The sequence below is a fragment of the Lepisma saccharinum genome, chromosome 15, assembly GCF_977018435.1.
Source record: "Lepisma saccharinum chromosome 15, izLepSacc3.1, whole genome shotgun sequence".
Taxonomy (NCBI): Eukaryota; Metazoa; Arthropoda; class Insecta; order Zygentoma; family Lepismatidae; genus Lepisma; species Lepisma saccharinum.
Window position 1 is genome coordinate 78,960,092 of NC_139243.1, and position 13,561 is coordinate 78,973,652.

The 13,561-nt window shown below is 40.9% G+C and overlaps 1 protein-coding gene across 1 annotated transcript in view; it reads left to right on the forward strand.

The window, feature by feature from the left end:
* LOC145999353 (uncharacterized) overlaps positions 1-13,561 on the forward strand; it is a 266,207-nt gene that overhangs the window by 196,394 nt on the left and 56,252 nt on the right. Inside the window, exons 33-37 of the mRNA XM_083136293.1 lie at positions 3,218-3,483; positions 6,207-6,402; positions 8,033-8,310; positions 10,320-10,519; positions 11,354-11,521. Coding sequence (XP_082992419.1) covers positions 3,218-3,483; positions 6,207-6,402; positions 8,033-8,310; positions 10,320-10,519; positions 11,354-11,521 — 1,108 coding nt within the window. The remainder of the gene's footprint in view (positions 1-3,217; positions 3,484-6,206; positions 6,403-8,032; positions 8,311-10,319; positions 10,520-11,353; positions 11,522-13,561) is intronic.

Genomic DNA, 13,561 nt, shown 5'->3' on the forward strand with positions numbered 1-13,561 from the left:
TAGAATTCCTCAAAAAAAACTTTTAAAAGTAGCAAGTTACAGTTAGAATTCCTCAAAAACTTTTAAAAGTAGCAAGTTACAGTTAGAATTCCTCAAAAAAAAACTTTTAAAAGTAGCAAGTTACAGTTAGAATTCCTCAAAAAACCTTTAAAAGTAGCAAGTTACAGTTAGAATTCCTCAAAAAACATTTAAAAGTAGCAAGTTACAGTTAGAATTCCTCAAAAAAAAAACTTTTAAAAGTAGCAAGTTACAGTTAGAATTCCTCAAAAAAACTTTTAAAAGTAGCAAGTTACAGTTAGAATTCCTCAAAAAAACTTTTAAAAGTAGCAAGTTACAGTTAGAATTCCTCAAAAAAACTTTTAAAAGTAGCAAGTTACAGTTAGAATTCCTCAAAAAAACTTTTAAAAGTAGCAAGTTACAGTTAGAATTCCTCAAAAAACTTTTAAAAGTAGCAAGTTACAGTTAGAATTCCTCAAAAAACTTTTAAAAGTAGCAAGTTACAGTTAGAATTCCTCAAAAAAACTTTTAAAAGTAGCAAGTTACAGTTAGAATTCCTCAAAAAACTTTTAAAAGTAGCAAGTTACAGTTAGAATTCCTCAAAAAAACTTTTAAAAGTAGCAAGTTACAGTTAGAATTCCTCAAAAAAACTTTTTAAAGTAGCAAGTTACAGTTAGAATTCGTCAAAAAACTTTTAAAAGTAGCAAGTTACAGTTAGAATTCCTCAAAAAAACTTTTAAAAGTAGCAAGTTACAGTTAGAATTCGTCAAAAAACTTTTAAAAGTAGCAAGTTACAGTTAGAATTCCTCAAAAAACTTTTAAAAGTAGCAAGTTACAGTTAGAATTCCTCAAAAAAACTTTTAAAAGTAGCAAGTTACAGTTAGAATTCCTCAAAAAACTTTTAAAAGTAGCAAGTTACAGTTAGAATTCCTCAAAAAAAACTTTAAAAGTAGCAAGTTACAGTTACAATTCCTCAAAAAACTTTTAAAAGTAGCAAGTTACAGTTAGAATTCCTCAAAAAAACTTTTAAAAGTAGCAAGTTACAGTTAGAATTCCTCAAAAAACTTTTAAAAGTAGCAAGTTACAGTTAGAATTCCTCAAAAAAAACTTTTAAAAGTAGCAAGTTACAGTTAGAATTCCTCAAAAAACTTTTAAAAGTAGCAAGTTACAGTTAGAATTACTCAAAAAACTTTTAAAAGTAGCAAGTTACAGTTAGAATTCCTCAAAAAACTTTTAAAAGTACAGAAGGTTGTTTCACGTTGATGGTAACGATTTCGATCACTAGGGAGCATCACGTAGGCATAGCACAGAGCAGCCAGAGCCAGTAGGACGAAAGTACTGTGTGTTGACTTGCAAAGACGATGGTTGGTGTGTGAGTGAGTGTTTATATGGCACCAAAAATTCCAGTCTTTTGGGTGGGGTACATCTGTGCCTTTTCCGACGTTGGTTATAGTAATAGCCAGATAATTAAACAGTGCCACATGAAAGCATTCCATGTGTCAAAGAAGGGCATGAATGCATTGTTGAATCGCCATAAAGCTTGCACCGTACCTGTTGCTGGAACCAGTCAAAGTGGGCCTCGGACATATCGGAAACCCAAGCGTTCCTCCGATGTTGTGCGGAAAGTAAGATCCTTGGTGCGATGTGAAAACCCTGCAACGCAAAGAGTGATTGCACAGGCAGTGCAATGTTTCACTGCAACTGTAAATCGCATCATAGCCCAAGATTTACAACTTGTGCGGAAGCACAAGGCTCAAGTTCATAAGTTGCGTGCCTCACATGTCCAGGACAGGAAGACCAACAGTCGGAAGCTCTACGAACGCCATCTGGCAGGGGGCCGCTGGAAGTATTAGGTGTCCCTGGATGAAGAATGGGTGTATCTGTCGGGATGTGGTAAAAAAAAAAAAGGCCATCTACTATCGTCCACGTCATGCAAGAAGTCGATCTGAGTAGGTACGTGAATGTGCTGAAAGTTTTCCACGCGGGTTCATGGTTGTTGGTGGTTACTGCCATAACGGCAAACTTCCACTGCCCAGAGTGGAAAAAAAGGATAAAATAAATGCAGTCTATTACCAGACGAATATTTTGGAGCCACTTTACAGACATGATATTCCTTCTCTCTATAGCAGCGACACATCTCGTGTTGTCATCCACCAGGACAAGGCTTCCAGTCATACGGCAAAGTCCACGCAGGCATACATGGATCGGTTGGCACGTGAAACGGGCATTCATGCAATCCCCTTTGCAGACATCCCTGTGAAATCCCCCGATGTCTCTTCCATGGATTTTTGTGGGTTTTCGTTGTTGAAACGAGCCTTGGGAAGCAGACGGCCCCGCACAATTGAGGGTATTTTTAAAGCTTGTCAGGAGGAATATGATCGTTTTGACCAATGTGTTCTTCAACGCAGTCTCCTCCAATGGAAACTCCGCTGCAGGGGCATTGCTGCAAGACAGGGGTATCAAGTGGAGTACCACCGCTCGTGACGTCACGGTTTTTCTTAAGGTGAGGTGGGTTCTAACTTTGTTACCATGGACGTGAAACGACCTTCTGTAGCAAGTTACAGTTAGAATTCCTCAAAAAAACTTTTAAAAGTAGCAAGTGACAGTTAAAATTCCTCAAAAAAACTTTTAAAAGTAGCAAGTTACAGTTAGAATTCCTCAAAAAACTTTTAAAACTAGCAAGTTACAGTTAGAATTCCTCAAAAAACTTTTAAAAGTAGCAAGTTACAGTTAGAATTCCTCAAAAAACTTTTAAAAGTAGCAAGTTACAGTTAGAATTCCTCAAAAAACTTTTAAAACTAGCAAGTTACAGTTAGAATTCCTCAAAAAACTTTTAAAACTAGCAAGTTACAGTTAGAATTCCTCAAAAAACTTTTAAAACTAGCAAGTTACAGTTAGAATTCCTCAAAAAACTTTTAAAAGTAGCAAGTTACAGTTAGAATTCCTCAAAAAAGTAACTCTTACTTGTAACTACTTACTTCCAAACATTGCTTACGATAATTTTCTCGATTTCATCGAGGCCTCCCCGACGGCGCAGTGGTAGCGTCGTCGCCTTGTAATCAAGGGGTCCCGGGTTCGATTCCCGGTGGAGGCACATAGCGGTTCGGATCCCACTTTAAACTGTAGGTCCAGTCCCGATCAGCCTTACTGTGAATAAAGTCGACTTAAAACAACAAATCAATCCATTCCAATCGATTTCACCGACTCGTCCTACCATCAGGTGCCATTATCCTGTGGATGGCTCACAGCTTCCTGTCTGGGCAGACGCTTCGCACGGCTGTGAGGAAGATCGTGAAGGACAACCTCTTCCAAAACACCCAGACGGACGAGGTCTGGGGCACCTTCACTGCGCAGGCGTACGAGGACCACAGACTACCCGCAGGACTCACCGTCAAGGAAATTCTGGACACTTGGACCCTGCAGCCAGGCTTCCCTGTGTTGAATGTCACCAGAAACTACGAGGAGGGGACTGCTTACGTCACGCAGGTAGGTTCCTTGGCGGTAACTTAAATTATATCAGCAGAGTTTTCCCAATACTCATCGCTCGAAATTACAGCGTCTCGTGAACGCATGCGGTGCATGCTGCGCATGCGTCAATTTTGGGGAAAAGGACAGCTTACTCTGGACGACATTCATGAGCATTTCTACATTCTAATTTCTTCATATAGGAGAAGTATTTATTTTATATTACATTTCTTGGATCTGAAGTGAAAGAAAGTAATAATTATTTTCCCACAATTGATGCATGCGTCACTTCAGAAATGTAATGTAAGCTTAGTTTAGCGCTCTCGTGTAAAATAAATACTTCTTCTATATGAAGAAATTAGAAATGCTCATGAATGTCGTCGCAGAGCAAGCTGTCCTTTTTCCCACAATTGACGCTTGCGCAGCATGCACCGCATGCGTTCACGAGACGCCTCTGCAGAACAGTATCAGTAATGCATACGTATAAGGCTAAGAAATCATGTTTACATAACCGATCGAATAACGGTATGTAATGTTACTAAGAATAACTGACTCTTCTGGTATTTTGCTTGGAATTTTTACTATATAATGCATGACTTTAACATTAGATTATATCACACTACCCATCAGCTCTTGATATATTTCTTGTCTTTGCTAAACGGGATGTGAGGGGTGACCCTTCAACGTAGTACACTCAATTGTCAACCTCACTTCCACATAGTACACACTGGACCGCAGACTAACGAGGCTCTGGCGACTGGCCCCATGGCCAGTATAATTTTGTTTGTGTTGTCCTGTGTTTTGTCCTTAATTGTGCTGAGAGCCCCTTTACAGCTTCAGCTTTTAACCTAAGTAATAATATTTTAGTGCTCAAATATTACAATTATGTTAGTTTCATTTTAGTTATGATAAGGGGCTGGACCCCGTATAATGTGACGTGTGCAAAATAGCCTGAGTGCTGACGTGCCCGAAATTTTAAAATTCAATCAATTGAAGGGTTCGGGTGTAAAACATGGTTGGTTGGTTGATTTTGGTATTTTAAGTCCACTTTATGCACAGTAAGGCTAATCGGTACTGAACATGCATGTAAAACATGGTGACATTTTGGTGATTTATGAATTTATGAAGAAAAAAAATATTAGAAGCTATACTGAAGATAAATTATTTTCGTGTTGTGTTTACAAATTTCACAAGGCTTCACTCAGTCCAATGCAAATTGTACAGTATGACACGGCAATTTTACTCAGAAATTGAAGGATGGCACATTTTACTTTGTAACTGAAAATAACCAAAATGTCACTTAAGACTGCTAAATGCCAGGGGCGGCGCGTGCCTTTTCAGTCAGGCAGGGCACATTTTTCTTTTGGGTAGGGAGGGGGGGGGGCAGTTTACCTCTATATTCCTCTTTAAGGTTTTTGAGGGGAGTTCCTTGATATGGAGTAAGTAAATTGTTCGAACAATTTGGAATAAAATTAACATTCTGATCAAGATATCTCTCCAAAGAGCATTAAATGCTCACTACGTAGGAATACGAAAAATCAGCAACATATGGAACAAATTACATGAATAAAAAAAAACTCGAATACTGACGTCGGAACCCTATACGCTTGCAGTGACTAAACTTTGGGTAGATACTGGAATGATTAGAAAAATGTTACACTGCAGTTTCTCTTCCATTGTCAATGAATTGAAAGGCGTAGATATTAAAGTTCTACATGATTCAATGTCATATTCACCAAGTATCCACTAATATCAATGACTAACTAGGAAGATGATGCAGCGTTAAGTTCAGTTACAACACTTTACATTGGCCATGTACCCCCAAAAAGTTCGTTTATACTTACGAAGATATTCTGCATGTCAAGTTGCTGGAACACAGACACAATTACACAAATAAATAAACACGTACAGTAACTATAAAATCGCGAAAAACTAATTATTTCATAAGCGACCAATACGCACAGACGGAACGCAACGCAAACTCACACACTAACTCAAATCCAAATCCGTATTACAATGGGAAGAAAGGAGGATCTTTTTAAAAATACGAGGGACTAGTTTGTGCAATAAAAAGTGTTGTCAACTTTTCAGGTCGCCGGAACAAGCGCGAATAAAAGCATTCGAGGGATTTTTTTCTATCTCATTGCTGCAGGCTTGAAGAACGAATGAACTGCCTGCCAAGCGTTGGAAACACTGAACGGTGAAAGAGGCAAACATGAATGGGCAGGGCACCTCGTTCCCTGCCCAGAGACGGCTACGAATTTTTTCGCTTTTCCATTGTGAGGGGACCGTCCCTTGCCTATGCTGTAAATGTTTGGATCAGTCAGTGACGTCACGTCTCCGGGGCAGAGCCGAGATTTTACTCTCTCCAACAGGACGGAGAAATATATTAACCTCGCACAGGGTGCATACCCTGTAAGTCTGGTTGCAGCAACGTAGGGGTTGAGGGAAAAAAACAAAAAAAATATTTACGCGTATACCGATCGTCTCTTCAGATGAACTTTTTATGTTAAAATTGTTGTGGGGCAGTGCCCTAGTTGCCCTTTATGTAGCATCGCCACTGCTAAATGCCCTTCAATTGCTAAATGTATTGTTTAAACAGATGCCGACGGTAAGCTCGTCCATACACGATATTGACAATATAGATGTGGGAAATAAAGTAAAGATTGATTCCGAAGTATTTGAAATAACTGACGGCATACTGTTGTTCCTTGCTCAACTATGCTGGCTGTTTCCATTTCCAGAGGCGCTTCTTCCTCCACCCGCGCAGGAACAACACGGAGGAACCCCGCTGGTGGGTGCCCATCACCTACGCAACGGAGGAGCTGCCGGACTTCTCGAGCACCCTGCCGTCGCAGTGGATGAACGGCGAGGCATCTGTCGTCATCGGAGGCCTCCCAGCTAGGGACCAGTGGGTCGTCCTCAACATAGGAGGAAGGGGTAAGAACTTGCAAAATTTTCACCACACATTCTTAATGGATAATATTAGTGGTGATGTCACAGCAGACGACTGATCGCGACTAGAGTCCAAACAAAACGGACACATCATTTTCTCCTCTTGATAATCATTGAATTTTCCATTGGGAAGGGTAGCTTTAAGTATTGTGACAGAAGTTATGAAACAAAATTGTGATGCGTATCGTACATCAATGTAAAGATGAGATTTCGGAGAATACTTCGATATACACCGTGTCCACAAAAACATTCCGTGATTATAAACGACCACAAAATTTTAATTATGTATATTACGAAATTTATACCGATATCAATCGAAAGAACAACTCAAAGAATGTTAGCGGATGTGTAATTGTTTGCGTTAACTACAACAATAGATGGCATAACAATAAAATAATGAAAAAATGGGGAAAAAATAGCCAAAAGTAGCAGAAAAATACATTTTAGGATGTAAGACAAAATTAATGACATGGACAATTTGCACGGTAATACTCATGGACCCCACTGTACAATGCTGTATGAATGAGTGTTGCAAAGAATCTTCAAATAACAAATAAGAAGAAGAAACATAAAGTGTGAACAAGAGAGAACACAACAAAAGATATTTTGATTGTTAATGTGTTATTGTAAATGACACTGTTGTTAGAAGCAAACTGTGTTACTGTTGATGATTACTGCATGTTTAGGTGTGTACAGTTTATCTGTGATTATACATACCTTACAGAGCATCAGTTAAATGTAAAATGAAAATCATGCATTTTTAAAGAAATTCCAGCCATTCTGCATCCGAGCCACTTCCGAACACAGACGAGCTCGACTCGTATCCAACGAGAGTGACGCTGCCGCTAGGGATGATCGGAATTCAGGAGCCTCACGTGACTTCAGCGACGCCGCCTATTGGCTGTCGTTTCAGGTCGGAAGCCGGTAGAAGCATTCGCTTTACTCTATTTCCTAATTCATTTATTCTTTACCTTATGCTCTGTAAGGTATATGTCATATACCGACGTATTCTCCGAAATCTCATGTTTACATTGATGTACGATACACATCACAATTTTGTTTTATAAGTGCTGTCACGATTCTAAAAGTTACCCTTTACAATGGTAAACTCAATGGTTTTAGCTAAAACTTTGCATAACCTTGAATGACCTTGACTTGACCTTAAATGACCTTGATTTGGTCTTGAATGCCCTTGACTTGAAGTTGAATGACCTTAAATGACCTTTATTTGGTTACCCCTGACTTGAACTTGAATGACCTTGATTTGGTTGCCCCTGACTTGTACTTGAATGACCTTGATTTGGTCTTGAATGCCCCTGACTTGAACTTGAAAGACCTTAAATGATCTTGATTTGGTCTTAAATGCCACTGACTTGTACTTGAATGGCTATAAATGACCTTGATTTGGTCTTGAATGCCCCTGCCTTGAACTTGAATGACCTTAAATGGCCTTGATTTGTTCTTGGATGCCCATTGACCTTGACGTGACCTGGAATGACCTTGACGTGACCTTGACTTGACACTGAATTGCCTTGAATGACCTTGGCCCAACATGACGTCAGATCACCTGTTATAGAATATTAAGAACGATGTAACATTTTTCCCACCCTATTAGGTCTGTACAAGGTGAACTACGACCTGACCAACTGGAACCTCCTGGCGAGCTACCTGAACTCGGAGGAGTACCAGAAGATCCCCCCCATGAACAGAGCAGTCATCGTCGACGACGCCATGAAGCTCGCTCGAGCGGGTGACCTCGACTACCACCTGGCGATGATCATCCTCTCCTACCTGTCCCGCGAGAAGGACTACGTGCCTTGGAAGGTTGCCCTCACCAACGTGGAGAGGCTATTCAAACTCACCAAGCAGTATTCGGGGAATTTGGCCTTTGCGGTAAGAGTTCTAGGAATTCAAAAGACTTATCATCCATGCTGGGAGATGATGACAGAGTTTTAGCAATTTTTTTTAGATTTTTTTTAGAATAGTAGCCTCTTCTACTGTCCCTGAGGAAATCTTTTAGCCTAATCTTACATTTTCCATGTGTTCTATTTGGCCCGTGCAGCTTCCTTTACAAGCTTGCAGTAAAAGGGGGGATGCTTTCTCCGGAAGCTTCTTACACTCCTTTTCTAAATCTACGGTAAGGAGTTTTAGGTAAGTGGATTTATCCTTGTATACTTAGAAGGGTGTAAAATGGTAATAAGGGCTGACGTACCCAAATATTTTTATTCATTCATTCATTCCTTCCTTCCCATACATCACACATCTCCAAGAGACGTCCATAGGATATCCACAATGTCCGGATCACATCCATGGATATTGTGATTGATTGAGTTGGTGTTTTAAGTCCACTTTATGCACAGTAAGGCTAATCGGGACTGGACCTACAGTTTTAAAGTGGAATCCGAACCACTATGTGCCTCCACCGGGTATCGAACCCGGGACCCCTTGATTACAAGGCGACGACGCTACCACTGCGCCATCGGGGAGGCCCCACCATGGATATTGTGAATACCCCATGGACGTCCCATGGATACCCAGTCCATGGGACGTCTATGGGATATCCCGTCCTGGATATGCATAGGACGTCTGGATATTCATGGGATATGTGGTATTACGTCCACATGTTATCACAAATTTGACAATTCTTTAACTATTTTTGCCTACAAAAATTATTGAATTTTAAATCAAGAGAAATTAAAGTGTGTTTACAATTTAAATATTAAAATTTCCTTTTGTATGAGCTTCACCCCATCAGTACATATATTTTCTTTCCTTTATTTTCCTATCTTAGAGCCTAATAAACGCCATTAAATGATTACGAGATTAATGTACTTTCACCAAAAGTGCTTCTGATATCTGCAAATTACTTATGTACATTATTCTATAAAATATTTCTTTAAAGTGATTTAAATCAGTGATTTTTTTTAAGAAAATCACCTGATTTAAATAAATTCAACTTGTAAGTGCATCTAGGCTTTTTCCGTTCTGGGAGGGGAACCAAATATGTTGTGACTTCATGAGAGATCTAACACTTGAAATATAATGTGAAGATTTTTCGACATATTAAAAACAGCCTAATATTATATGGACCCGTCTGAGGGTTCGTCTCAGATCCAATTTTTAGTCAAATGAGATAATTTGGCGCAGATCTCCAAAGTGTAACACGAACCATTGTACAACCACGGATACTTCTTGGTTGTAACAAACAAACCCAACAGTTGATACAATTCAGACGTGTCCGTGACTGTACAATCTACCTCCACTCATGATCCTTTAATTCGAAGCATTAGTAAGTAGACTTTCGTGAAATTGATTGATTGATTCATTTGCTTTATTTTACTTCGCATCTTGTGCCACTTTTGGCTAATTTGCTAAGATGGGGATGAGTGATGATGTGATGAAATTGATCAATGGACAGTGGACACTCACAAACATCCATGCCCAGGCCAGGATTCGAACCCTGGAGTCGTAGCGCGATGTGCTAACCACTCCGCCACGGGGGCAGGCTCGTGAAATTGAAGTTGGTCTACGTTATTTGCATTAACAATGATTATACAAGTAGAAAGGAAGAAGCTTGATAATTAATTTCCTCAGCGAAACTTTTTACATACATGGGAAAAATACTGGTCCTGGATTCGAATTCTGGCGTCGACTTATTTAAGTGTCTACTAAATCTAGTCCCGATTAAATGTATTTGAGCTAAACTTGGAATTTTTCTACATGGAAAACATTTTCTCGAACATTTTTTGTTTTATGCAATACAATGCTAGATACTTTTAGGTGGGGCAGGTGCTCCTCCCGCTAAATCTGCTAATGCCAATGTTTTCTATTGTGTGCCCCAATCAATGTATTCCATGTATTCTTATCTTCATCTTGTCACTTCATATAATGACATCTTACAGAAATACCTTGGGAATTTGCTGACCCCGATGTACGAGGAGCTTGGGTTCAGATCCCACGACGACGACAGCCTGGAAGAGACGCTGCAGCGGCAGCAGATCCTCCAGTGGGCGTGTCGGGTGGAGATCCTGGACTGCATCACGTCGTCCGAGAGCCTCTTCAGGAGTTGGATGAAGCAGGAGAACCCAGGAGTCCAGAATCCGTGAGTAGATGCTGGGGCTTGAGTTGAAGTTGAATTGTTGTTTTAAGTTAACCTTATGCACAGATAGGTTAATCGGGACTGAGCCTACAGTTTAAGGTTGGATCCGAACCACTATGGGCCTCCACAACATTCCACCCGGGACCCCTTGATTACAAGGCAACGAAGTTACCGCTACGATATCGGGGAGGTCCCGTGCGTGTCACTTGTGGGAGCTTTCAAACCGAAGCGACAAGTAACAGGAAGATTTCACACCGAGGTGGCAAGTAACAAGCGACACGGTGCCCTTCAGTGTAAAGCGAAACATTCTCCGCGCATGCGCAAACAGATCAAGGCAACACGATGCACGCCAATGAGAAAACGGCCCAGTAGGAGCGACACGTGCTGCTTGCTGTGCCGCTTCGGTTCGAAACGTTTAATTGATTACCGAAAGTTCGCTTCCAAGCGACAAGTGTCGTGCGTCGCTTGTCGCTTCGGTCTGAAAGCTGCCATAAAGTAAAGGGTTTGTGACTTCGGTGCGAATCCTCCCTGTGGCTTCAGATGAAATCTCTGAGACGGAAGTGATAAGCGATAAGTGGCAAGTGGAACAGGAGTTTCAAACGGAAGTGACAAGCGACACGAGCCCCTTCAGCCTACACAAAAGAGTTCGCAGCGCGTCACGTTGCGGTTAGGGAAGATTTCATACCGAAACGACAGGCGAGACGACAGTGGGGCTTTACACAGAGTGACACCAAAGGGTTGCACTGATTACTGAGGGTTCGCTTGTCGCTTCTGTCTGAAAGCCCCCTAACCGGTAGATCCTCCTATCCAAATAACGTTCTGCTCCTCCTTTCGCAGGGTGAGTCCCAACCTGAAGCGCGTGGTGTACTGCACCGCCGTGGAGCATGGAAGCATCAACGAGTGGGACTTCGCGTGGAAGAGGTACCTCGAAAGCAACGTCCCCATCGAGAGGGAGATCCTCCTCTCCACGCTCGGCTGTTCTCGGAAACTCTCGCTGCTTAAGAGGTAGGTCAACAGGTAGCAGCACGGTGCATAAGTATTATCAGGCATAAGACCCGCATATATAAGATGAAGACCTCGGTACGAAAACTGGGAATATTTCGGAATCAAAAGCTGTGAAAAAAATGGTATTTCGGTGTTAAAATAGTGAATATAACCATCAATTTGATTTAAACTTACACTTAATACACTAAATATTTTCAATTGTAATATAATTAAGCCTTGTTTCCATATTAAAAACACTAAGTTGCTGACCAAAGCAGTTATCAGGGTCTTCCTCAGACGAAGGACTAAAGTTTTTTAAAAAAGTTTAGTTCTTCGTCTGAGGAAGACCCTGATACAGGGTTGAAACGTTACATATTAAGTGTTTTTATATCTTAATAAACTGCCTTGGTCATCAATTGGTGTGTTTTTAAATATTTTCGTTCTAATACATTTAAGTAGTTATTTATAGAGTATTTAGTTTGTTCGTGTATCGGGTGTTTCGTAAATAATGGAGGGGTTACAAACATTTATTGGAAGTAAAGTGTTGAACTTACGTTAATTAAACCAGTCCAGAACGAACGAGGAACTCGGTTCTTTGTACACCTACAAATGTTCAATGTGTGCACCACGGGTGACACGGTACACATCGACACGATAGTCTAGTTCTAGCCACACTAGTTTTCTATCACTGCGATGATACGCTCCCTTAGGGCTGCGATATCACGTGGCATCGATGAGACGAATGCCCTGCCTTTGATGCAACCCCACAAAAAGAAGTCGCACGGTGTAAGGTCCCGTGATCTTGAGGACCTAAACATTGCACAAAGCACTGTGAGTGATGTGGGCGATTTCAGTGTCGCCTAGCGGCAGGGATATGAACTCTCAGCTTAACAAAACATACACGCACAAACTGTTTGAGTTCCTTGTTCGTTCTGGACTGGTTTCATTAACGTAAGTTCAATAGTTTACTTGCAATAAACTTTTCTAACCTCCCATTATTTATGAAACACCCGGTATAAGAGTCCATTTCTGCTTCTTGATTATTTAGAGCAAAATTTACCAATTTTCCGTGATGTGCATAACTCACAGGATAATTCAGACTTCAGAACAAACTCACGGCCAATGAGCAGCACAGAAGTGGGAAGTCTGTGGCACTGAGAGGTAAGAAGCAGCCACTTCCTATTTCTTCAGCTAAGATTTCAACACCACATTTCACTGTCACTCGCGAAGAAGATCACGAGAGGTTTCCCCCCCTGCACGAACGCGACCGACGATGCCTCTTTTGCGGCCCTCTTAAAACGATGCAGCAGCGCTGCTCGCTCTTCATTGCGTACGAGAGCGCTATTCCTCAAGTACGGTGGGTTGACCAGGCTTGCTATGTGTTACTTACAGTGTGTATTTTCCAGGGGCGGATCCATGGAGCGGGGGCGATAGTGGATATCGCCCCTCCCAACTGCCAGATTTTTGGACTTACAGATATTATTATGCATAACATTTTTGAAGATTCGAATGGCCTGTCTTTTATCACCGAATTTAACACCTCAAGGTTGTTTTTTTTAACTTTCATCAAAGTCCAGTTTACGCTCATGATACGCTGATCGGAACTGGACCTACAGTTTAATTGATTGATTTGCTTTATTTTACTTCGCTATTTGTGCCACTGTTGGCTAATTTGTGAAGATGGGGATGAGTAATGATATGATGAAATTGATGAATGGACACTCACAAACATCCATGCTCAGGCAAGTATTCGAACTCTGGACCCCTGGCGTCGTAGCGCGATGTGCTAACCACTCCACCACGGGGGTTGGCAGAGCTACAGTTTATATTTGGATCATGGAAACTTGGTTCTTCTATTTACAGTTTGACATATTGCTCATATAAAACAGTGCAAGTGTAGGTTAAGATTCGTTCTCGATGGGCTGAAATTCGCTCCTCCCAAATGTAACTTTTGGATTCGCCACTGATATTTTGCGAGAACAGACCAAGACAAGAAAGATATGGATATTTATAAATCAAGACGAGTCCGACATGCATTTACATCTCGAAACGAGAAAGAGA